At 39.8% G+C, this 27,608-nt stretch overlaps 1 protein-coding gene across 1 annotated transcript in view; it reads right to left on the minus strand.

The window, feature by feature from the left end:
• Positions 1–10,029: 10,029 nt before the first annotated feature.
• trabd2a (TraB domain containing 2A) overlaps positions 10,030–27,608 on the minus strand; it is a 91,803-nt gene continuing 74,224 nt past the window's right edge. Inside the window, exons 5-7 of the mRNA XM_074690620.1 lie at positions 20,594–20,684; positions 16,227–16,499; positions 10,030–11,482 (exon numbers count right to left, since the gene is read on the minus strand). Of these exons, the coding sequence (XP_074546721.1) occupies positions 11,281–11,482; positions 16,227–16,499; positions 20,594–20,684 (566 nt within the window). The 3' untranslated portion in view covers positions 10,030–11,280. The remainder of the gene's footprint in view (positions 11,483–16,226; positions 16,500–20,593; positions 20,685–27,608) is intronic.

The following is a 27,608-nucleotide window of genomic DNA, read 5'->3' on the forward strand; positions in this document are numbered from 1 at the left end:
GCGCATGTGTCACCCTGACACTTGTGTACGTTTGTGTTATGACGTGTGAACCGTGTGCGCCGCTGTCTTGTGAATTTAAGTGGAGAGCGTCTGTGCTCATGTTATGACTCCAGGTTTGAGCTCCCACTGTGGGCTTCCTTCGATCAATAACACACCCCCAAAAAACCCTGCCCGTGAAAGGGATCCATTGAAGCGGGCGGTAACTGAGTGACACCCTGTGGTGTAGTGCCAGCACTCTAATGGTTCATTTGTTTATAAGCTGACAATCACAGGCAGACCAACCGTGAGAGGCCCTGAGAGACGTGAACAATGTTTGGCTCTTTACATTCTACTGAGCTGAAAAATTCAAGAGTACAAGGATTACACAGCTGCTTTGATTTCCATGAACAGGGAGTAGACCTGGTACAGTTGGCTCATGTCAAACATTTAGGGTGGATGGACTATGTTTTGTATTAAAGGCCCTGTAAGGATTTTAAAAAGTGAAAAGTAAATAAGTCTTGATTTAGACCAAAAGTCCCAATGACAACATCATGCCAGCCAGCAAAGTTAAGCTGTGATACACAAGCTCTGAACTCTCTGCTGAAAAGGATTTCTGTGATTAATTTTGTAGTGATGGTGGACTCTGGAAAATTATGATGGCCCAGTATGTATTTCATACTTCAGATCTTTGTATCCAGAATATTGCCAGGATCTGGATCATACTTTTACAACTGTCAGAAATTATGGTGACCTTGTCTTGTTTTGTTGTGCCAAGCAGTCTAACCATTTATCTTGGAGTTATATACACATGTGATGAAAAAGGCCCAATCTCATTTTGAGTTATGTTGTTCACAAACAGACCAAAAAATAGACATACTCTCCCAAAAGCACAAACTCCTTGGCGAAGGTAATGAAGAGTGAGGTTATGTTAGCTCTGCTTGGTAGATGACTGAAAGGACATAACCAGGATTCACTAACATTACACTTCAATGCTGCTGAGAGGAGGATCTGTTTTAATTAGACTGCAGTGCCACCTTTTGGTCCATGCAAGTTTCACCCACACTGTTGTGAAGATGTGCCTCTTAAAGTCTTTTTTTTGTTTGTTTTTGTAAATAGATAACTTAACGCTACTTTTTTTGTTCAAGAAAACATTTTACCAGATACAATGCAATGAGGTAAGGTATAAGTACAGTTATGTAGCACTGTTGTTTCAAACATGACATCAAGCAAACTTTTTCAGTTTGCAGCTTAATTTAGTAGCCCGTTATATTTAGCTCAGCTGGCAGCCCGGTGCTCTGTGACATGTTAAGTTTTAACGTTGTACTTTTTAAAGTTTTTTTTTTTTTTTTTTTTTTCAAAATTAGTATAGAAAAAATTTAAATTACAGAAATTATCTGTAAAATAACATCCTGGATGTTTTTTTAGATTTGGTTTTGTTTTTTAGATTTTATTTTAAGGTATGATGCCAGTAAAAGCATATCGCTGCACCCTGTTCCCTCCTCACTCATGGTGTCAAAGTAAGATATTTATCAGTATATGTACATAAGGTTTGAAATGTGACATCAAGCAAACATAGTAGCAGACTATATGTAGTGCTATCCACAGCCTGGTGCATATATCACATATTTGCAAATCTGCAAGTATATAGAATAGAATAGAATAGAATAGAATAGAATAGAATAGAATAGAATAGAATAGAATAGAATAGAAAATACTTTATTTATCCCCGAGGGGAAATTCAGGAGTCACCGCAGCATTTAAGAAAACAAAAGTAAGAAAGAGTATAGTGCGAAAAGGTCCATAAGAAATTAGATGACGACATCCCATCCACCACTTGTCCACCACTCTCCAGCCCAGCCAGTCTCCACCTCCACAGGGTCCAGGACTGAGCCTCCCCAGCAGTCTGTTCAGTCTCTGTCTCCTGGATCCTGTCTGCTCACAGCAGGCGAAGCTCCTCCAATGTGGCGCCGGCGTCCGATGTCAGCTCCGTCAGCCACGTCCTTGAACAGCACGATGCCGCTGGGTTAGCACAGCTAGCTCGTCCATCCCCCGGGGCTAGATCCCACGTTCCCAACAACGATGGATGGAAGGACAGGTCCACGACGTCACCTCTCAGCTCACATCCGAGAACCAGCACGTTGTCTTCACCTCCTCCTCCTCAGCTCGAGGGAAATCATCAAGCCCTACACTAGTTAGCATTGACATGCTACAGGCTGCTAACAGCTAATTTCGCATGTAAACAATGCAGCCATGGTTACATGTAGGATCTCCAGACAAACACAGGAGAAAAGTAGTAAAAAATATCGCTAGAAAAGTAGTAAAAAATATCGCTAGAAAAGTAGTAAAAAATATCACCGAAGACACAAAAAGTTTGGTGTCCGTGACCGACAATGAACCATACAAAGTGATGATCCACTCCAAATACAAAGATTACGATACAAATACAAATACAAATACAAATACAAATACAAAGATTATGTAGGCTTACGTGAAAACAATTAAACACTGTCAGTTTGTATGTAGTTTAGTAGCTGTTTATATTTAGCTCAGCTGGCAGCCCAGTGCTCTAAGACGCGTCCATAATGTGTAACGTTAGTGAATCCTGGTTATGTCCTGCCAGTCATCTACCAATCAGAGCTAACATAACCTCACTCTTCATTTTATTGATAGACTCTCAAGTTTTACAGACCACTGCAGAATAACTGCTGACTGTGGGTTGGAGTCAACAACAGCTGTGTTAGCCTTTAGCCTGTGTTTTAGTCTTTAGCTCTTGTTTTAGCCTTTAGCCTGTGTTTTAGTCTTTAGCTCTTGTTTTAGCCTTTAGCTTGTGTTTTAGCCTCTGGCCTGTGTTATGCCTTTAGCTGGTGCCTTAGCCCTTAGCTTGTGCTCTATCTATCTCCTGTTTATCTTTCTTCTGCTCTTCTGTCCTTTTTCTGTCTGACAGTTTGGCTCCAGTGTCCACCATCACTACAAAATTAATCACAGAAATCGTTTTTAGCAGAGAAAAACACAGATCTCTCTTCTTACTGCTAAACTTTATTTGACAGTGTGGTGTTGTCATAGAGAGTAAGACATGCTTAAATCAATCCGGTCGACCCGGTCAGGAAGCCACAAAGTAGCATTTAGAAATAACCTCTATTTTGGCTCTGATTATTCCATTTTAAAGTGTGGATTACAATCAGGCATATATGCAGAAGGGAGACTTTTTCAGGATCACTTTCAAAATTCTTAAAGGGACTTTAAATTGAAGGGAAACGTAGGAACACAAAACCAAATTTTGACAATGTCTTCAAAATGTGGAAAAAACGGATGACCTCCTGGATATTTCTGATTCAAAGACAGACGACTTTTCAAAAGATTAAAGGTGGACACCAACAGTCAGTACAAACCATTAGGTAATTGAAAAACACCTCCTGTTTTAAGATGTTTGACAGAAAATCCAAGTAAAGAGTCAGACTCAGTGAAGCTCCTGTTGACTCAGTAAGTAAGAATAGATGCTAAACACAACTCCAATCAGATTTACTGAACAAACATACAGAGGAGTCAGTCAACAAGGCTCTTGTTAACATAGGTCTTAGTGAACATGTTGCTCTGGCTCTTTGACTAATGCAGTAATAACAGCCGCAGAATCCTGCTCGCAAACATGAGCTTATTTGTTCAAGGCTGGGAGGGATTGGTCATCTCTACATCACATAAACAATAACATGTTGGGCTTGTTTGAAGAATGTGAAAGTGATTTGACCTTGTGTCTTTAAGTGTGCAGAAGAAGTGGCTGCGTACATGTCTGAGCCCAGAAAGGAGTGGGTGAATGTTTCCATGGATTGTTTAAAATCAGTGAAATTAGAATCCTTGTGTCTGTAATAAGAGAAATTAGAGTCATGAACAAATGAATAAAAAGCGCCTCTAAAATACTTGTGTCAGCTTTGATGTGAGAATTTATTTATGGTGGTGTCTTTTTTGAAGAGGAATCAAAGAAAACAGCACAGCTGTTTCAAAACCCACCTCCTATGTGATTAGTTTCACCCTTTTAGGTACTGTAACACAGGATTTCCTGTTTTTTCCAAGTATACTGACAATTAAGCTCCGCCAGTGAGCACGACTCACGCTTTTCCAGAATAATTTATAACAAAACTACATATGATTTTCAATGTTGTGTCTTTATTTTTGGCTGGTTTTGTGCTCCACAGGAAACAGACGTCTGCGTGGACATCTGCTTTCAATTCCGACAGGTTTACTCTGTCCAGCCTTGCAACCCAACCTCCAGTCCAGCATGGTGTGTTTTTATAAGACTCATTTTCATGTTTGATTGTGTTTTAAGAGGTAAATGACTGTCAGGACTGTATTAATATCACAATGTTAGGAATAAGGGGATGATGTGAACAAAATGGATACATTGGGAAAATCCTTAAAGGAGTTTTGTGTTGTGTTGGTGGAGTAAATTCAGTTTTTCTAAGGAGAAACATACATGCAAAACACAGTCAGGGGTCAGGAAGAATCCCTCTCTTTGGAGTCAAAGTAACCGCTTACTGTTCCATTTCAGTTGATCTGATTCCTAAAAACCAAAAACAATTTGGTCTCATCTGTAATTCTAACTCACAGTTTTACTCATGGGACTTGTCTCTGATAGTAAATGAGCTGTATCATCTGTCAGGAAAAACACTCCACAGCAGGCAGTTCAGGTGACCTACACTCCTGTTTGTTGATCTTGTTATGGAGTCACTGACTGACTTACACACTCTGTTGTTGTAAAGTGTTGTGTTACACAGAGCACAGCAGAGATCTTGTTCAGTGTCATGTTCTGTTTTGAACTTGATGTCGATTTAATTTGGGAGTTTTGGTGCAGTTTTGATCAGCTGCTGTTACGACTTAAGTTATGAAGTCTGTTTTTTCTCTGCATGATTCTTTATTTGTGCATGGAAAGTTAAAGAGGCTGTTAGGAGTTTCTAAGTGAGCTTGAAAAAGTCTTCCTTCCAGATATATGTCAGATTGTAATCCATACTTTAAAATGAGATTATCAGCACTGATATTAAAAGTTACTTCAAAATGCTACTTCCAACAGTCAGCAGTTATTCTGCAGTGGTCTGTTCAAACTTGAGAGTCTATCAAAAAAATGAAGAGTGAGGTTATGTTAGCTCTGATTGGTAGATGACTGGCAGGACATAACCAGGATTCACTGACGTTACACATTACAGACATGTCTTAGAGCACTGGGCTGCTAGCTGTGCTAAATATAGACAGCTATGAAACTACATACATACTGACAGCGTTTACTTGTTGTTACGTTAGCCTACAGATATGTGCATATATGTGCATATTAGCGGTGGGACTTGATTAAAAAAAGTAATGGATTAATTATGCCATTTGTAATTAATTAATCATAATTAATCGCATTTTAATCACATCAATATTCAACATCAGAAGCAACACTTTTCAATTCAAACAGATTTTGGTAGAAGACTAAATCATTGAATATTCTCATACACAAGTTTAAACAACAAAATCCTGTTTATTTTGTTCAGAAGATTTTTTTTGAGGACACTACTTTCAAGTACATTCATCAGCCGTTATGTGGTAAATAGTGCTGTCAGGAGATTACAAAAAACAATCTTATTAATTACAGGATTTGTAATTAATTGATCTAATTAATCACATTTTAATCTTATATCTGCTTAAAGTCCCCACATAAAGAATTTGAATTCTAAGGCATTACAAAATCATAGTGCATGACTAATGAGTGAATGAATGTATTTGAATGAATTCACGAAAAAGAGAAGATTTGTAAATCCTTTTTTTTTTCAACTGGACAGTATTATTTAAAATGTCTGTGTTCCCTGCCATTGACATTCGATTACTGTTTACTGCGTCTATAGAAGTAAATTATATTTTTCAGCGGAGGGAGGCGGGGTCTGGTGGAGCTTGTCAATCAAAATCCTGCTAGTAAGCTACTGTGGGTGACAGCGGTGTGCTCTTTGGATGAGAGCTCAGCATGGATATGAAGAGAAATGTGAGATGACAGAGACACAGAGAGACGCTGCAAGTCAGGAAAGTTCAGGCAGCTCACGCTCCAACAGAGGACGTGTCGCTGTAGCTCAGAGAGAAAGAGCGGCGCCATCGCGAGAAAAGATGACAGAGATCATGGAGAGGATCAAAGGATGGAGTGCCCGAGATAAACACGAATAAAAAAGTTTGATTTGTCTGTTTTTTTGGCCAAAAACAGGAAGAGAGACATAAAGAAGAGAGTCAACTCTTCTTTAGTAACTTTGATGTTTACATGGTCAGAGAAAACAAGATTGTTTGGGTCTTAAAAGATCGTTCAAGATGCTCTGAAAATGGCCGGTAGCTAATGAGTTAATCTTGCGTTGATTTTTATAATGCGTTAATTCTAAATTAATTAATCTAACATGTTAAAGTCACAGCCCTAGTGCATATATGTGATATATGCACCAGGCTGCCGATAGCACTACATGTAGCCTGCTACTACAACGTCTGCTTGATGTCACATTTCAAACCTTATGTAACTATGTAACTATACTAATAAATACTTTACCTTGGCACCATGAGTGAGGAGGGAACAGGATGCAGCTATACGCTTGTATTAGCACAATACCAAATAAATAAATAAATAAATTACAAAAAAAAAAAAAAAAAAAAAAAAACAGACAAAAGAGAAAAAAAACATCCAGGATGTTATTTTATAGATAATTTCTGTATTTTTAAATTTTCCTGTACTATTTTTGAAAAACAAACAACAACAAAAAAAACTTCAATAATTAAGGGTTAATTACCTTCAAATTTTGATTTTTTTTACAGTGTAAAAATACTGAAAATAAAAATGTGTGGTTTTATTAGAAAACAGGAAAAATTACAGACCATTTCTGTAAAACTGCATTTTTTTACAGTGTATGGTCACACTCTTACTGAGCCTCAAAATCAGTGACTCCATTAGTGTAGTGATTGGATTTGAACCATTTCAATCAGATTTTAACAAATCAGACAGAAAATGTTCAGATACTTGTCCTGTATTACCTCACAGCTCATTTAAACCAGTAATGAACGTTTCCCTTTCTTAACATCAGTTATAAGCAGACCCTAAGCACACAGTCACTTAAAAGTCAAAGCACCAACTAACAAGCCAATTAGACTTCTATTCCTGTTGAGAAAACAAATCAATTAACTCTCATTTCCTGTACATCTAAAGGGTCGGCTCGCGCTGGTTTCCTGTTTGTTTCCTGCAGGGCTGACGTGCGACAGCAGAGCGGCTGCTGTTGTCCACGGCGGACCACATGCACACATCAAACAGCTTCTAATAGCAGCCTTATCACAGCACATTAACTCCACATAAACACGCTATGAACCCTGGGTCAGCGCAGGAGGGGAGCATGAGTGAGTGTGTCTGTGTGTAAATCAAAGACTATACACATGATGAGTGTATCAGCCCAACACTGACTTGTATTTAGAGATAGTTGTGTTTCCCAAAGTGCCTGGTAACATATTCCATCTTTACATGACACTCTAACCTTTTCTGATATAAACATGTTACTTGTAGACATAAACTTGATGTAAGAGGTTGTGAAAGTGAAAGGAGTGAAAGTTTTGAAAGGTTTGTGTAGCAGAATGTGTCGCCTTTTAAACGATACAGCCTCTTTGATCTCTATACCCTCTGCTAGCTTATTACAACAATTTATACAATGCCACTATTAGGGATGGGTACCGAATTAGATACTTTTAAAGGTACAGACCAAATTCTGTCAAAAGTACCGGGTACTGATTCATGTAAAATCAAAAGGTACCATGATTAGGTACCTAAAGGCATCCTTGTGACTGTGAGTTAGTGGAAGAGTAGATTTTCCATGCTGGACATCAACACAGCATTGCAAGGATATATGTTGTATAAGTAATATGTGAATTTGAAAAAAAGTTATATTTCATTTTTAAACAAATTGATTTTTTTTTTAACCACATAAACACAAAAAAGTACTAAAAATTGGTAACTGTTGAGTACGGGAACCGATTGCCAGGTACCAGGTATCAGTACTGTATCGTTTCAAATGTGAAAGGTACCCATCCCTGGCCACTATAGAGGATATGCACGTGATGCTACAGCAAGCAGAAGTCATTGCTGTTACACCCACTGAGTGGCAGAAAGAGGGAGATGACTGGCAGTGTTGGCTTAAAGGTCCCATATTATGCAAAAATCACTTTATTAAGTCTTTTAGTGAAATTTGTGGGTCTTTGGCTTTCCTCCCAGCCCACAAAATGTGATATTTAATGACATAACCTTTATCTAGTAGTGCTTGTGAATATAAAATCCTGACCTAAAATGAGCTGTTTGGAATTTCCGGGATTTGCCGACGTCAGCGAGTCCCTTTTTTTCAGGAGCAAGTCTGACCTGATTGGTCCACTGGAGCAGATACCCCCAAACCCCCTCCCCACCCACTCCCCTCACCGCATCTGGAGAGAAATCTCTCCAGCTGCGGGAGAGGAGTGTGGCTGTTTTTGGCAGTAAACAGCCATACAGTTCCATACACAAGCTTTCCATCTCAGAAGAAGACAAGACTAATTGTCTAGAGTTCATTTATCAAGGAAATGTTCCAGCTACACTCAGTAACACTGTATATGTGTGTGCTAGTCACTTCACGGCTGACTGCTTTTCCAACTTTGGACAGTACAACAGAGGGCTAGCCAATAGACTGGTCCTGAATCCAGGCACATTACCAACCATCCTCCAACAAACCTCAGACCCTGGAAATGTGAGTATTTTAAATGCTGTGTGCTGTGGAGCAGATGTAAGAGCTTTTCCTCAGTGTCCTCCGTCTCTGTGTTAGCTTCAGGATGCTAACTTTAGCTGCAGTTAGCCTGTTATTTTAACCTGTATTGTTACGGTAAACGAGCTTCACTGTTTTCTAAACATTGTGCACTCAGGGCTCGTGGTGCCGCTCTCAGTGACGCTGAAGAGTGGGGCGGTATCAGCGGTGGCTCATTTACATATGAAGGCCACGCCCACTAAACCAGACCGTTCTGAACAGAGGGGCTATGAGAGCCTGGAAACAATGCTGCTGTGCTTGATTTATTGGCTTTTTGGACCAAAACATGTGACTACCATTTCATGAAGACATCAATGATCCATATTCAATTCAACAGAAAAGGAGCAGAATATGGGACCTTTAACTACCGTCTCTAAAACAAAATTTAAAAAAGGGGAAAGAGCTGCCACAGGATTGATTGAATGAACATGTTTAAAAATCATTCAGAGCCATCTTTTTACAGGCTACAGAAAGACTAAGAGAAACTGATGGAAAGTTGCAATTTTCAGAAACAATCCGGGCAACAATAGCTGGATTTATGGTTCCCATTTTGTGTCACTTAACATTAATTTATGCTGTATTTTTGGATTAAATCATTCCTCCATTTACAAAATCTCTAAATGTAAGTATTTTTCATTTAGCTATATTTTTCATCACTGAAACATTTTTGTCTTTGTTTGTGTGATTATGAACATTGTGCTCGACATGATTTGTAAACTATCTTAAACTGAGGCTAACCCAGTTTTCCCAATAAGGGGGACCTCCAGCATAAGCAGCAGTAGTTGTGCTGTATAAAGTATTTGATATTACTTAAATACTGTCCCAGAGACTATACGTCTATTTACAATACAGTCTCTGTTAAATACCAAAAGTACAGATAGGTAATACATACATTTACTTAGGTCAATCCACTGTTAACTGTAAAGTGAATCACATAGAGGCTTTCGTAGCTTTCAGGCTTTGCATTCTGTGTTTTCCTGGTGTAGAAATCAGGTACAAAGAAATGTCAGGATATGATTTCTGGCCACATGAGTTTAGAGTTAATGACATGGAAGAGCCCAAAGGGGATTTTTCCTGGTTCTGAACACAGAAACATACTAACAAGTGACCTTGTGTAAACAAAAAACTTAGAGGCATTCACCAGGGCTTCTGTGCTGCACTCAATGATTTTCTTGAAGTTGTAAAAGAAAACAAAAGAAAAAACAGAATCATATTCTGATCTAGATAAATATTTTATTGCTGTCATTGTAATACTATTACAATCACTTCATGCCATAAGTGAAATGTGAAAGACGACCCACCCTATGCTGTATGCTCTGTGTCTGTGCAGACAACTTTAAGTAGATGAATATTTTCATTATTATTATCATGATCATATGCACCGGCAGTTACACTCAGAAACATTTGGAAGTAATGCATTTTGACATTATGGTGACTGGAAGAAATATAAAAAAATAAAAACACGGGGAATGTTTCATGTGACCTACAGCAAAACTATAGAAGTTAAATAAATTAAACACCAAAAACAACATCTCTATGTGAAAAACAACAACAAGATGAATCCTGACAGCAGACACATGGAGCAAAGCAGAGTGATAACACTGATACATAGAGTTCAATACAATCACATATCCCTTTCATTTCAGTGAGACACATGACACACAGGCTATGTGGTTAGTTCCTGATTTTCTGTTTTAAAAAATATACTGCATATCTATTCATAAAATCAACAACAACAACACTTTTGATAATTTTTATTTTTTATAATTCTAAAATACATCTCTATTAATTTGAAACAATATGTACAATTACCCCTGCTGAGCGCCTTGGTGGAGTATTCTTCCATGGAAGAATAAATTAAAGTCCTTTGTTTGCAAGGCCCCGAGGGTTTAAGAGCTGATAGACTTTGTTTCTCTCTTTCACACACACTCAAACTCTGGGAAACACACACACACACACACACACATTCAGACAAATACTTCCAGCTGTATTAACTGAAGGATTTAATATGTAGTAATAGTTTTTATAACAATGTTATTCTACCTAAAAGCCCCTTGGTGAGGTGCTTTGTTCTAAGAGGTACTGGATGTTGGAAGATGAGTTTATTATAACACTGTAGTTCATTAAGGAGCTGATATGTTTTATCTGTGAGATGCTATATAACATGTCTACCCTCTGGCTTCCTGTGCACTCTTGCCTGCAGTCCTGTGAACCAAACCAAACTCTGCAATGCCTTCACATGCTCATTGAGGCTCCAGTTTCTCGTAGATGTGCTCTGCTGACGTATTTCATCGTGCAGTCTCAGCAGCACAAACGTTATGTGACCTAACGTCCGTGAATGAAGTGTTACCTGACAGCTAAAGGCTGATTTCACAACCTCTCTCCGTGCTTTTGTTTCTGCACAGTCTCTGAGAGATGTCGCTCCCTGTTGCTGTCTCACTGAGCTGACAGAGTGAACTGTATGTGAGTTTATACTCAGTCAGGTCCACCCAGCTCTCTACCAGAGGAGTGAAGTCCATGTCTGGATTGTAAGCACTGTGCAGAAGACGACCACCGAAGAAAGTGAGGATGAGGAGCTGGTTGATGATGATGATGAGTAATGGTAGTCCTGGTGGGCTTGGACTCTGTCAGGTGGCTGCACTGTGATGTAACCGTTGATTATTCGGACCAGCGGGGGAGGCGGAGACTGAACCATGGAGCTGAGAAGAAAAGAGAAGGAAGAAAAGACAACTTAGATTAAGAAATATCTTTTCATAGCATTGTTATGTTAACCTTCAATGAGCAACAGAACAGAAAATGTAGGAATTGGCCTCTCATGACAGATAAACATTCTTATCTGATTTACTTTTTGAACACGTTTCGCCTCAGTTGTCACCTGGCTTTCTTTAGGCTGGGTTGTACTTTCTGCATGAATGTGGTGCACAGAATCAGCACGAGAGAAAGTGTGTGTGGCTTTTATAATTTTTAACACTCCGTGTGGTGTTCGTTCACAAACTAGGGGGCGCTGTATCACAAATGCATGTCCGCCACAGTACCAAACTAGAGTAGAAGAAGTTGTTCCCACTGTTAAAGGGGACATATGCTTGTTTCCTGACCTGGACGGCTCTGCAGCTCAGGAGGAAGAAAATCCACCTGGACACAGATCATCTCAGGACGCTTCAGTGTGGTGGGTCAAACCGGTACTGTAACGTGTATAGTTTATATGTTTATACTCGGCTCTTGGTGGGTGTATCCCTCGGTGGCGGTTGTGTGACTAACTGACATCACAGAGGAGGAGCTGCTTTATCAGATTACTCCAATAAAAAGAAAGCATCCTCGTGCCATCACGAAGGCCGAAATCTCACGGCCAAATGTCAATGACCTATTTTCAGAGGCATCAAATCTCGTTCAAGGATATCAGAAAAAATACAATATCTCATTTTTTGAAAATTCAGGGGGTGAAAGGTCTTGTTTTCAAATTTATTATATTATATGTAAGTATTAAATCAGGGATCAGCATGATATGTCCCCTTTATCATTTTTTCTGTCAAGTGAGGCCACAACTTCACGCCAGGATTTGTTCATCACACAGTCATCATGGTGACTTATGCGTGATAAATTTCAGTATAAATAGTGCTTTAGACACTTGGAGCTCCTGTTCATCTCTGTGCAGAAATTAGAAATTTTCAGAGGTGATGCAAAAACTTTTCACTTGAAAGGGACCTTGTGAGGGGCCAAGGCTTCTAAAACAACATCATTTATTTACATGAACCCACACAAACTTTGGGAATGCATCAAGCATAAACCAAGCTTCACCTATCACCTGGCTGTGTTAATACTTGCTTTTGATTGGTTTAAATCACTTCATGATGGTTGTTTAATTTGAATAGTGTCACTATGGTTGACAACAGAAGGAGCTGAGTGAAACCAAATCAAGACACCGAGAAACAACACAGTTTGAGCTCAGGCAGTGTTTCAGGAGTGTGGGAGTAAAAAAAAAAAATGACAACAGACTTTAAAAGATAACCCACTAAACCTTAGACCTGTGATGGACGTGCAGATCTCATCTATATAATGCCTGTTGGTCCAAGACCAAACATTTAAATTAGGTCTGCTACTTGGATGTCAATATATAGTTCAACATTTACATGCTGGCTTTTTGGACGTCAAGTGGACGTCTGAACAGGAGTGAATGAGTTAGCCCACAGCACTGACGTTCAAAGGACGTCGATTCAACATCATTTTTGGATGTCTAATTTTAAACATTTGAAATCAAAGTAATATTTCTTTGTTTTTTTCCATTTCCTGTTTCCATTCTAAAATGGTGATGTGTTTTCCTGTAGAGGTTAAGGGCTAGCTCTTAAACAGAGGTATTGTGTGATGTCTGCCATCTACAGTAACAGTCTGCACCTTCAGGAGACCAAAGTTAGACGTCCATAAATGACAGTGAAAAAAACATCCTTTGAATTTCTCTTTGATTAATAATAAGACAGTATACAAGTGCTGCTTTTCCTTCTGCTTCTGTTAACAAATGAAAACTGAGAAATGCAGAAGTGTTGACACCACCCCGTGAAAAAATGCTGAGGCTAACAGTGTTTATGTTAATGTAACCTGACAGAGGAGTGGACATGAGGAGACGCTGATCTACAAATGTAAGAGATAACCCTGGTGCTCCGGTTCCCTCTGCTCCAATGTTCCTCCCTCCTCTACCTTTAGAGAAGTTCAAATATACAGAAACACGCACACAAACTGTCTGCTTCCTCTCAATTCAAAACACAGAGCCTCTCAGAGAGAAAGAAAACATTTCTGCAGACATAATGTACACAAACGTTCACAAACGACTTCTGTTCAGGGGGTAGAACAGACGCTGCATGGTTTGATTTTTTTTTCCTGCAGTAATTTGGAACAGTGGATACTGTGCATGAAAATTACATGTTCAGATGAGGTTAAAAAAAAACAGCCAGCTCAAGTCCAGAGACCTGCATGGGGGCAAATTTAGCAAATACTCACTCGTATTATATCTACAGTCCTTTCTGAGCAAATCTCTCCAATCTACCGCTGCATGCCCGTGGTTGTGTTGATTTTGAAATCAGTGATATAGACGCAGACCAAACAAACCATCACACAGTTTCCCATGTCCCCTTTCACCGCTCAATCCACTCTCCCAGTCAGCCTCACTCCATACTCCCAGCAGCACTGAGAGTGAAAAGTGGTATTTGGCTTTGCCCTTGCAGCTGAGTAGAATATGCCAGCTCCCTCTCTGCATATTCCAGTTTGAAAACTGGTATGGCGTTTCCTTGGTGGCAAAACTAGAATGCCAGTTCCGTCAGTGGTACACCACTTGTCTTAGAGTGGAATATGCCATTTTCTAAAGCCAGGTGCTGCTCTGAATGGGAATGCCTTTATCAGACTGATTTATTTTGTTTTTATTGACGATAGACATTGTGCACAGGCTAGCGTGACGCAAGTCTGGTTAAATCTTAGGATGTATGTAAACTTCTGGTTACCGTAAAGTTCTGTGCTGCCTTATGATTGCTTGTTGCCAAAACATTCAAAAATGTTAATTTTCATTGTTGCTGTCTTGTTCATATTAATGTTTATGTTGGTGTTTTTAATTTAGCCTTATTTTTCACGTACTGAACAAAATTGCATGTAGGCGTACTAAAGTGCCCTTTCAAAGATGGGATGGCAGCTCTTCTATCCATCCCCAACCAATGCTGTGTGGTGTAGTACCTGTAAAACATGTTGAATGGACTAAAAATGAATCTTTTGTTAGATGGTGATGAACATTTGTTTGTGTATTTAGTGATGAAAGTTGAAATTCTGCAGGATGTGTGCTAATCACGAGCATATAAATGCAATTTACGTTAGCGTCAAGTCAGCTCTTTGTTTTTATATCATTTGGCTACATAAGGGGCTCCTTATGTAGCCAAACAATTTGAACCTACATCTCGATGTCTAGCATGTTGAATGTATGGAACAGGAATCTTTTGTCAGAGAGTTCTGTATCAGTGGCTCTCAGGGAGAGCTTTGTAGCTTTGTTTTTACCTAATGCTTTGACAAAAGCACAAACATATAAAGTCAGAGGTATATACACATGATTAAACTGACTTTAAAGTATGATTGACCTGAAGCTCTTAACTTTAGAGAAAGTAAGTCTTCTAGCTCAGGCTAGCTAGTGTTAGCGGGTTACCTACAAAGCTCCAAAGAAATAAAAAAACATACATTTTAAAGCCTTTATACAACTTGCTACATGGTGCTGTACTAGATACCTGGATGATTCTCTGTATATCATTAGCAAACACCCTATTTATCTTATCTCTGCCATCATAACACTATCTACTGACACCGTCGTTTATTAATGTTTTTTTTTTTTCGCTAACCGTACATGCCCAAGCCACCTCACGCCAACGCTGTAGAGATCTGTGCATAGAGTCTGTTATAATTTCAGCAGCAATGAGGACCTTGAAATGCTTTAAATGCTTTTATATGACACATGACATTGTGAGGGTTGGCACTATGTTTTTAACAAAAATGGCTGAAAAAAAACAAACAAAAAAAACTTGTACAGCACTTTGTTCTGCTTTGTTTCTCTGTCAAATCTTCTGCTCTTTGAGTTCAAGAATGTAACTGAACTGACTTTTTCACCCTGCAGTAGTAAAGATAGGCTCAAATTAACCTGTTTGTAAGGACTGAGCATAGCGACACCCTCACAGAAGAAAGCTCTTGAGGCATTCTTGCATTTTCTCCTTGTAACTCTTTCTCATCGAAGCGCTCCTTTTTCCTCTCACAGCTCAAAGATGTGAAAGTGGGATGAACTCTGTGCTGCCTCTGGCTGTGAATCAATGTGGCTGCTCACATCAGTGAGCGCTGAGATACTCCACACTGAAGGTGGGATAAAGGGTCGAATGAATGTTTCGCTTCCTGTGCAGAGTCACATCATATCCATGAAACCCCCCCCCCCACACACACACACCTCCTCACAGGAGAGAAGTTTCACCTCAGACCACACCTTGTGCTGAGGTCTCGTTTTTGTCTGAAAGGTGAGCTTGTTTTGTTGTCCGGTTAGTCCCTGCCTGGAGCTACTGTGAGTCCAAAACCGGATACTTAGTAGGAATTCCCAGGCTGTTATTTTCACATCCAAGACACTTATACCAGCTAAAAGCCAGTCAGGGCTCATACCACACTGCAGGGTGTGTGTATATGTGTGTGTGCTGAAGTGTGTGCAGACAGCTTGAAAAGTACGGTGATTCGATATGTTGGTTGTTTGAGCCCGCGGCATCACAGCAGGAAGTGTCAGTTTTATTCTATAGACAAGCGGATAGACTGCATTACACATTTTCAATTTCCCCTCCAACATCCTGTCTGACTTCTCAAACTGCTGAGGATATTTTCCTTTCTTTTGTCCTCACTTTTGACCTCACACGTCTACCCTTTCAGAGCAGCAGCTCTATGCGTTCCTACCTCTCCTCGATGCGAACCCACAGGTCGTTGAAATGCCGGTGCCGCTGCTTCTTCTGCTTGTTCCTCCTCTTCTTCTTCAGCATCTTCCTCTCTGCTTTCTCCAGCAGCTCCAGGCTGTCTGCTGGAAGGAGCATGTGGGGTAGCAGGTCGTCCTCTAGGGGACGCCCCTGGTCATCCTCTTTGTGAGGGAGTTCATGGAGGAAAGGCTGCAGCAGGGGAGACTCGGGGTGGTGGTCCTCTGAGTCTGATGACCTGGATGATGATGATGATCGCCTAAGATAAAGAGAAAGAGGATATTTAAAGTTAGAGAAAAGAAGATTTTATTACATCATGTACATGTAACATGTTCACATGACCAGTATCGCCTACAGCTGTGTGATGTGACCATTTTCCTGTGAAGAGCGAGAAAAGACTACATCTTAATTTTCTCAACTTAAAGTTTTCTTTCTTTCCCTGAAAGTTTGTTCAGGAAAGAGGCTGGTCAGTTCATTTTGTTGTACCATCATTAGGCTCCAGTTAGAGATCCAAGTCTTTGAGTCTTACACTGTAAACCCCGACTTTGTATCCAAATCAAAGATTCAATGACTTTCATAAATGATTGAAGTCTGATTGCATTACTTAATTATGCTAAGTATATTCTACATATTTGCAGACACAGTCCAATGTGTGAATGAATCTAAGTTAATAGCCTTTAAAATATTAAGTTTTAGTCATGACCACTCCTCTTTATCTCCTTTAGAGGTAAAGATATCTTTTCTACAACTTCATCCTCCAAACTGTTTAGTCAGGTAACGCTGTTTTCTCAGCACCATGAGTATGTCAGTTACGAAGGCTGAAAATCTAAAAACCTGCAGGGATTTGTGGAGCAAGGCATTAATTTTTTTCACTTAGGGCACTCATTTTTATGCTTTGGATTTAACCCCTGTGTTTTTATGGCTCTAATTTGTTTGTATGTGTTATCTTATTTTTTCTTATTTTTTATTGATGTTTTTTTTTTTTTAACTGTGCAGCACTTTGGTAAACTTTATTGTTTTTAAAATGTGCTATATAAATAAAATGGTTGGGATCGGATTGGATTATTTTCTTTGGCTTCTCATGTTATTGTTGGAAATGAAAACTTCTGAAATGAAACAGAATATGAACATCATTTTGATATTTGCTTTTTTGTTACTTAAAATTTTCGACTGCAATAACATTTGTACATATACATGCACAAATGTGCAAAAAGGCAAAGTATATCGTGTTACATATAATTTTCCCATCTTTTTACACATGGGTACAGATTGTATTCAGATATAAAATGGCAGAAACAGATTTGAAAGTCAGCAGAGATAGTACAGTAAGAAACATGACAGCTTGAGTCTTGTGTGATGGAGTCCCAAGCAGATTCCTGACAGGCTCATATTCCTGCTTCGAACTGCACCAAACTCAGAGATTGTGTGAAAGTAGAGCCACTCACACACGAACAGATCTGCAGTGAGATATCACCCGCACACTGAGCCACGGTAGACTGCACTACATGCTTCACAGCAGGAGGTTTGGGCTCTGCTTGGGTTGGCCTTTTCAACAGCTCTTCATAGGTGGCCGATGGGGATTTGTCAGATTTATCTGCTGAGCAATCTGCATGGTGGAAACAGCAGAAAAAAACTACAAAGCCCTGAGATCAGAGACTTCATGAAGGATTTTAATTTTCTAAAAGTAAAATCTGGGATTCCTCTAGCTTTCATCTGCCATGCTGTGCTACTTCAGTCTGCAATGCCATGTTCTAAATCGTATGTCACTAGATCAAACACAATAACTTTAAAATATTTACATTGATCGATAAAGACCACAGATTCCTGTTGTTTGCAGGACATACATCAAAGGCTTTTGTCTGTTCTTTTATTGCTTTGCATTCAGAGGACTCCTTTGGATGCATTTGTTGTTTAAGCACAGTATTGTCTCTAGATTCACACACTTTTAAAACTGTATTTGTTTCCTTTAAAGAATAATTCAGTGTTTGAAAATTAAGGAAAACATCCCAAACAGAGTGTAAGTGATTCAACCAAAGGGCAACATCTGGTTTAGAAAAATGAAGCCTATGCAGAAGTGATACAAGTTGATGTTCATCAAAGAATCTACATGACGCTGGCTGCAGAAAGACAGAAAAACAAGGTTCACACCGAGCCAATAAAGCAGACTTTTACACTTTTAGAAAATACAGTATTTACAGCTTGGGTCTAAAACCCTGATTTTACTATCAGCACACTCTGTAGGGGGGTTCAATGTTTTCTAACTCTGCGGTTTAGAAGATGTTAAGATCATTGGATTGTCCAATCAGAGACACAGCTCAGGTCATGTGACGAATGAGCGCTCTGTAGCTGTTAGAAAGGAAGCCCACAGCCTGTGTCATATCAAACATCGCCATGTCCAACAATCAACTTCATTTGACTGTATCGGGATCAGACAGGTGACATCACAGAGACCCCGTCCATATTTTACTCAGCCTATGGATCTAATGCAGGTTTGAGCTATGTAATGACTTCTTTCAGCCATGATACTATGGTGGCTGATAAAGCTAACTGATGTGCAATGAAAACTGTTAAATTTGGAAACAATAAACATTCAAAAACACAGACAACGTGAAAAATACAAAACAAAACTGAGTTCAGATTAGTGCCCCTACAGGCCTGGAGGACTCCAAAATGTCACGTCTGGATTTACAGGTGTTTGCTTTGTTTGTGTGGTTTTGAATTTGCATCAATTTTGTATTTGCAGCATATTTGTTGTTGATAAAGTTTTTGTTGTTGTTTTTTTTGTCTGTACATCACTTTTGAATTTGCAGGATATTTTTTATCCATTGTCATTCATTATGACCGATGTATATCAGTCATAGCATTATAAAGCTTCAAAACAGCATAAGTTAAACAGTGAGACTCAATCTGAATTAAAAAAAAGAATAAAATAAAAATAAATAAATAAGTAAAAAATAAAAAAGTCATTCATAGCATTGTGTGTTTTAATTTTATAATTCAACAATACATTTACTGCATTTTAAATCAAAGGACGTAATTTTTGGATAAAGTTATCTGCTTTATTACTCAGATTTATGCTGTGTTAACCAGGGGAATAACAAATCTTAACAAGTGAATCCAAATCTGAGTGTTGGTAAAAGTGATTCAGAGCTACAACAATATTAAAACTAATACAGAATAAAAAAAATCTGAGCAGAGTTTAATGCTTAGAAATTGAAACCATTAAAGTTCCTTTCATCCAGTGAAACAACAACAGCACTTTGGATCTGTTTGTTTTCTTCTCTTTGATCACTGCTTCCTCAGCAAAGTGCTCCTCTTATGGGATTAGAAGATCAGCGCTTTGTGTCAGATCCACACAGAGAAGTTAACGCTCCGCTGTAAATCATGCTGGTTAACAAATAAATAATGAGAAACTTCAAAATAAGGCAATAAATCCATAATCTGAGTTTCAGGGACTAATGGAGCGAGAAAGGACTTTGAAGAGGAGAATCACTCAACACACAGCTTCTGTGTTTTCCTAACGATCTGCAGGCGATGCATTTCTCATAAAGGCAGACACAGATCTTCACATCTGTTTCAGGTCTGGAAAATGAACTCAGAGCAGCAATGGAGCTGTGTGCTTGCTTGGAAAATGATTTCCTATTTCAAATCCAGCCGATGAAAAGGTTGAGGGAAATATATACTCCTGTCCGGGCCATGAGGCAGTGGTTGCCCAGTGTAACGTGGCCCGGTAGGAAACCTTACTCCGCTTTAAGTGATAAAATGTGGGTCTGAGATTTACAGAGTCATGTTTTCAGAGGAAATCATAACGGCCAAAAGGACAAGGAGACACAGTATTTTCTGTCGGGCTCTGAATATCCTCTTTGTGTTTGACTCTTTTTTTAATCTATTTAAGGATTTTAAGACTACCAGAGTTATATAACCAACCCTTAAAGTTTTTTTGGGGGTTAATAATTTTCTCTTTTTAAGTATTTTTGATCATCACATTTGAGTGAAATCTTGTGTAAAGATCTTGGATAAATTTGTAGTTAAACCTGCCTCATCAGCAATAAACCATTCCCTGCTGGAACTGAACTAAAGCTTTGTCCTTCATGTGGCAGGTTATGAAAATATAAATAAATTATTTGAACAATTTCAAAGATTTTAGCAGATAAAATCATTTAAAAAAGAAAGAAAAACATTTTTTGATATATTTATAGAATGAATTGAAGTAATTTTGTCAAACAGGAAGCTCACAATGAGAGAGGGAGCTGTTTGAATTTCCAAGGTCATTTTTCATGATGTTGCAGAAGTGTCTGTGTGTGAGTGTGTTTATGCGGGGGTGTGTTTTAGAGCACTCAGCAATAAATGTACCTGTTTATGGGCTGCCCAGCAGGGGTGTGCTCCACCTCGTATCCCTGGCGACGGAGGACATCAATCACTGTATTGTTGCCGAGAAAATGACCTGCAATAGAGAGAACAGTGATGACCACCAAGTCCTTCAGCAACAGATGAGCCTCCACAAGCAGAGTGATGTCAGAAATTCACTCTTTCTGTGACTGTGATTTAAGATAGAAAAGTGAGCTTTACAGAAATAAGAGAAGTTGTCCTGTGCTGTGACAAACACACAGGACAACTGGTGTGACATGTTGAGACACATCCACATCAAGCTGATGTTCACTGTGAGAGGATGAAAATTCAACCGAGAAAAGTGCACCAGAAACCACAGGAGTCTAATTTCTCACAAGGGGAATATTGATAGGAATGTCAGAAAACGTTTCCTTGGAGTTCTACGAAATCCACAAAATAAAACATGAACTGCGACAGGTTTCTTTGACTTTGTTTCCTTGAGTCGAGTAGATTGACACGTCACTCTCATGGCTGCATATTAACCCTGGAGGTGAGGCTGGGCGGTAGTTAGCGTAGCTTAGCATAAGTCAGGCTACCAATTACATTATAGATTTGTAATAGAATTGGAAGCCATGATGTTTGGGAGCTTTTCAAAGTTTTAATTCAACTGTATGAGAGTGCTAACAGCCGGCTTAGCAAAGAAGCTACTTATGTAGCTTTCAAAAAAGATCAACTTTCAGTAAACATTGTTTGACTGCCATAAGACAGATTCCAACTTAAAGTTAAGTTTCAAATAATGTGAACAACTAAATGCTTCATTTCTTTTCATTTTGCTTTTCTTTCCCTATTTTGTTTTTTTCCACAGCTGCCATGGTGCACAGATTTCTGTTTTTTTGTCAGCTACATTTCTTTGTGTATGTTTCTCACCTCATCTTATCTCTTTTATTTTCATGCAAACGTCCCTCTTGTTTTGTTTTTTTTTTAGATAATTTACCACCCTCATATCTGCCTCCCTTCTTCCCATGCCAAATTTATTTCTCTATTCTCCTCCTTCCTTATCTCTAACCTGCCCTCCTGTCCCTTTTTTCTTTCTCTCTTTCTCTAATGCTGACCCTCTCCACTACATAAAGTGGGGGCATTGAGGCTTCAGGTTGCCATGTCAAGAGGTCTCCATTCTTCCCCTGGCTCTGACAAGGGGGGAGCAGGGGCTCATTGTTTGGGGCTGCTCAGCCGTGGCACCACAGAGCTGTGTAAACAATGAGCCCCGGCACTTTAATCTGGCCCCGAGCCATCCGTGGAGAGAGGGGTCGGGCCTATGGGTGCCATGATGCTGCCCCGTCTCTGGGACTGAAACTGTCCCAGTGTGTCGTGGAAAAGCACTGAGGGGACTCGAATGAGGAGAGCAAAGTCAACATTTGATTTAGTTGAGCAACAGAGGACTGAAAAGGTCAGGTCTTTTTGGTAAAAACAAGTTCACAGAGGATAAAACACAGCAAGGATCTGACTGATCAGCTGTCTATGCATCTTTACTCACTCTTTGCTCTGTATCTAGTGTGTTTAGATGGTGAAAACTTGTACTTCACCTCTTCTATTTTTTTTTATTTAATGTGCGTTCCCTCAATTTGAAAGCTTCTATAATTCATCTTCAGGCTCCTGTTGGAGGATAACAAAGTCTCCATCCAAAAAACGAGACTTTCATTTATTTCCACCCTCAGTTTAGGTCATTATCAATACAGGTGGTTGGTTAAATGAGCACCCAGCAGCTCCTAAATTCTCCATGGAAGCTGGAAAGCAGCGTGCGACAGAAAGACAGAGGCTGAGTTTTCCAGCCTGCCCACGTTTAGAAACAACCCAGTGTGATTTATGTGAGTTTACGTCAGGGGGATTAAGACGGGACAAATGGAGCTGTTCGGCACAATGCAGGGCTGCAGAAGGGTGGGCGGACTCCACAACTTCAAAGGGATGCACACACACTCACACACACATAATCAAACACACACACAAGTACATATACACACACAAGTTCTAATAAGAGGTGGACCATCAACTTTGACTTGTCCCCAAAGGCCTTAATGTGTTTCTAGGGAACTGAGCGTGCTCACTGAGGTTGGATGAGGTTTATTCTGTTCACGTTTTTAAGTTTAAAAGAAATACGAAACGAAACAAAAAGTATTTTTTTATTTTAAAAACCTGAGAAAAGATTTTCTTTCCTTGCACTGTGAATTTTTTTTTTCAAAACAAGCTTGAACTCTCATTAAAAACTTCTTTTAAAAAAAGAACACAAACTTTCCCTTTTAGAGCAATAACTTCACAAAAAAACTGAACAGGACCCTCATCTGTACCATGTCACACACTTTTCTGAGAGCGCCTTTTCTTCTACGTCTTTATTAAAATTCTGTGTTAGAGAAAGGATGAAGAAAGAATTAAAACCACCCTGCTTGCTCTGAATGTTTCACATGAGGACCACAGGCACCTCAACAAGAACACGCTTCATACTTTTCAGCGGGGGGAGCAGAACTGCAGCCTGTCGCTGCTGCAGTCGTGGAATTACAAACAAAAATGAAATTCAGACATCTTTGATTAAAAATGATTGATTGCTTGGAAAAGAGGCAGGGAGTAGGAAAAGAAAATTATGTTTTAAAAGGTCTGAGTTTTCCTGAAATTAGGCCTCATGTATGATGTAGCCTTTGGCAAACGGCGCAGACTTTAAGGCCAGAATACGCCAGGTGATTTGTGACAATTGCCCTCTCTGTTTGCCCTCATTCTGCTCAAAGCTGGTATCAAGCTATAAATCATCCTCTGGTTTCTGTCAAACAGAAAGAACGAGGGAGAAGTCTGACAGACAGCATCCAATGAGAGAGAGAAAACCTCAGAAACTGACTGAAACTGATGACTGCTCAGTATTATTCGTCTTTCCCCTCCTTTCAATCCCCCCTTTCCTAAACATCACATGAAATATACCCTGGTGAATTTTTAAGTATCCCAACGAGATTTTGAGTCAACCCAAATTCTAGCTTGATCGCACATCATCTGCAGTGTTCATCCTGATCAGCTGTTAGATTAGTCTCCGTTCACACAAGGTTTCAACCCAAAATGCAAAAAATGCAGTAAAAAAAAAAATGGAGAACTCGGTAGTATGCATACCAGGCCTGTAGCTGGCGATATGACTGTAGAGTCTTCTGGTCACCCTTCACCGAAGTAGAGGTAGGCTGATCATCTGGCATCCAATCCAAGAAGTTGAAGCTAGAAACACTGCAGTCCAATGATTGGTCAACAGAATAGTCACTTCCAATGTGACAGAAGTAATGAAGAACAACACATTACCCCGCCGCGGTTAAATCTCCAGTCCACTTCACCATCACAGAGAAGACGAACTGCTGGATGTCTTCCACCTATACCGTTTATTTACTGTGCTGCCTTTTTCTTCTTTGTTGGTTTTATTACAGGAGTACACTGTGTCGTGCTGCTATACGCTATTTCATAGTTGACGCGGCTATCAGCATCCGCCCTACACGCTACCTATCAAGAAGGGCATGGTTGGCTGTGGAAACACAAACAGGATCAGGCTTTACTGATTCAACCTGTACCAAACTGTACCGATCCAAACTGATCCATGCCAAACCACTTGGTGGGAATAAAGCTTAAATGTACCAACACCTCATTCTTGAAGATTTGGATCATCAGGGGTGTCTCTAAATCTGTCTTGAAATCATCTTGGTCGTTGGTACCTTTAAGCCCCATTTCCACCAACCAGTTTGGTTTAGAACAGTACGGTTTGGTATGGGTTGGATCGGTTAAGCCCGATCCTGTTTGTGTTTCCACAGTCATCCATGCCCCCTTATGGTAAGTGGCATATTAGCTGGATGCCGATAGCTGCATCACCTCCGTTACTAACTTTTATAATGTACCCCAGTAATAAAACCAACGAAGAAGAAAAACTTGACACGGTAAACAAAGAGCAACGATGGAAGACATCCAGCAGTTTGCCCTCTCTGTGATTGGCATGTGACTGATACCAAGTGCAATCAAGCTTCGTTTCAGAGAAGGCTGTGTGCCGCTAGGAGAAATACAGCTGCTGCTGTCACACAGGAAGTGACAATTTCCACCTATCAATGGTCTGCAGTGTTGTAGCTCCACCTTCTGGAATCACATTGGTTAGGTCTGGCACCCCAACGGAAAGGTCCCAAAAAATGGGACGGCTTACCTCGGTTACTTTGGGATCTGTCCCAGAATCAGTCAAGTGGAAACGCCACAAAATGTACCAAGCCGAACAGAACTGAACCGCTTGGAGGAAACAGGGCTTAAGTTGACTTTCCATAATAAATCTGTGTATGGAAACCTGTATGGGTCAACTAGTGTGACAACTAGGACTAGAGACCACTGAAACGGACCGATTGTTCAAAAACCACCTTAAAACACCTCAAATCTCCAAACTCCAATCATTGCTGAAAGCCTAGTTTACAGAAAAATTAAACCTTAGAATGAAGATGGACCAGTTCTCTATGGAGGACTCTTTCTCAACTCTTCAAAGGCCTTTAAATTTCATGACAACTTTGCATTTAATCAGACTCATCAAAAAAATGTCTTGCTGTTAAAATACCCACTGATTTCTAAGACGTTTAATGAGAGCTGTCAGATTTTAAACCTGAGGGTAAAGGGAAAACACAGCAGCTCCTGTCAGAGAGGACATTTCTGTAGCTTTGAAGCAAACAGTGACTCACTGCAAACGGCAGAACTATGTCCATATTTTCCTTTCTTCATTTCATGTGAGCTTGAAAATAAAACACACATGATAACTGTAAAAATGCTGATGTTTTGGGGCTTTTATTGCATTCTTCTGTGTCATATTAACTTTGGTTCAGCCACACTGGTTCCCCAGATGTTTCCATCACATGGCTTTGTTAAATATGTTGACTCACAGAATCAGGATCAGTTTTTCTGCTTGTTGGTTGTCTCACGGCAAATCAAAATGAAAACATCTCTTTTTTTTTTTTGTCTCGAAACAGATTTCTTCTCTAGTCATCTGTGAGCAGACACACCTCAGGACATGCTTCCTGATTGTTTAGATCCAGAGTTTTTATGTGTTAGGACCCAATACATGTCACTGAAATTTTCTTTATGTTCCCTTCATAAGACAAGCAGTGACCACACTCATTCAGAGTGCGATTAGACTCAGGCCTGCAGCACATGTTAAGGCCAAGCCCACAGTTTACGACACACACTTCTGGAGTGATATCTGTGACATCTGACATATATTTCCACAGATTATTTATGTAGGCCAATTTCATACATTTTAAATCTATGAAATGGGCCAAAAGTACATACATCAATGCACAATATGCGGACTGTATGTCTTTCCTGCAGCTCTAAGAGAGGGGAGATGGTGGAGATAAAGAGCAGGGACAGAACTGAAAGCTCTCATTCACAGCTAACGCTCTACTTGCTGCAACCTTCAGACGTGGGCGCTCAGAGTTGGAGGGGCATAGATTAAGTCATGACATGGTTGTAGAGACGTACAGATTTTTATATAAGAAGAGAAATCTGAGTGCTGGGAACAGTTTATATGAAGGTTATTGACTTCAGAAGTGAGCTAACAGGCAGGACCACGCATTTCAGCCACAAACTGAGTTGGTTTTGCTTTGGCTCTACGTCCCTTTGACTCACTGACACGTACAAGTTTCACTTGGTACACACAGCTGTATAAATCTTGTGTTTGTCCTACGTTAGACTATGGTGCAGGGGTTTGGGGTAACTGTAACCCATCTAGATGTGAAGAGATTTAGAATAGAGCTTTCATCCATAAAAATGCCCCCAAACCTGCAACAAATGGTGATATGGGTTGGGAACCACGCAGTGAGACATATGAGTGACAATCTATGGAATAGATTGGTCAATATGCTAAATAGCAGACTGACTGAGATGTTTGACTGGGACTTGTCAAAGAATTACTCGTGGGCAAGAGAAGTAACAAAAACATTTGATCAGACTGCTCTTCAGTACATAGAAATGAATAATTAAAGGTGTCATGTCAACCAAATTAAATTAACTTTTTATAGGAACAATGAGCAAAAGTGAACTGAGGAAGTTTTATGTAAAACAAAATTAAGAACTTTTGAGTTGTAACCCCCTCATGAAAGGGCGATTCCTTTCATGTGGAAAATTTCCACGCACACTCGAAAATTTTCAACTGGTGGACGGAGAGGCGCAGACAAGATGGCAGAAGAACAGGATCTCCTAGCAGTCGAAGTGCAGAAATACAGACCTCTGTGTGACTCTTTTCACAGAGATCACCGTGATAACCAAGTGGTAAATAGTTCATGGCGTGAAATTGCGGCCACTCTCGGCAGAGAAGAGAAATTGGTTAAAAGAACTTGGAAAAAGCTCAGGGGCAGATATGTCATGTTGTAAACAAAGGCAAACATCTTCGAGTCTCGTTGAGTACTCTGGTAGACATACGTTTGTAATACACCGCCCCCTGCATTTTAGGAATGGACACCAACAGACGCTGCAGGGGTTGTTAGCATAAAAGGCTCACATGGATCTCGTGCGTCTGATTTCCGAGTGTCATGTTTGCGTGTAAAGCATAACATAGCCTTAAGAGAAAATGTCTAAGGGCGCAGTCACACTGGCAAACAGTGCTGTGCTTAAAAGGTGGGCTCCAGCAAATGTCACTTCATGCACAAGCTCAAGCAAGGTATGATCTATGCTCCTCTCAATAATCATTTTAAACCATAACAGGGGTGTTAGGAAGCTGTCAGACTAGAACAATCAGCCAAAAAGTCGCTGAGGGCATGGTCATACTGGCTATTCAAACTGTGCCATACCCAAGCACTGCAGCACTGTTCTCCTGCTTGAGAGTACGTCCTGCCCTCACACTACTCCAAAATGAACCAGACTTTAGGCACACATGGCTCCCCTACATCATCATGCAGCATCTGTTTACAAGAAGCGCGATCTCATCAGTCATCACAATGAGACACAGAGAGCAATGCTACAACTTTAGAGACTTTTAGACTGATGTTAAGTTTGACTGATTTTG

This window comes from Halichoeres trimaculatus, unplaced genomic scaffold (assembly GCF_033239565.1).
Source record: "Halichoeres trimaculatus isolate MK-OKI-2021-1 unplaced genomic scaffold, fHalTri1.1 fHalTri1_scaffold_16, whole genome shotgun sequence".
Classification (NCBI taxonomy): domain Eukaryota; kingdom Metazoa; phylum Chordata; class Actinopteri; order Labriformes; family Labridae; genus Halichoeres; species Halichoeres trimaculatus.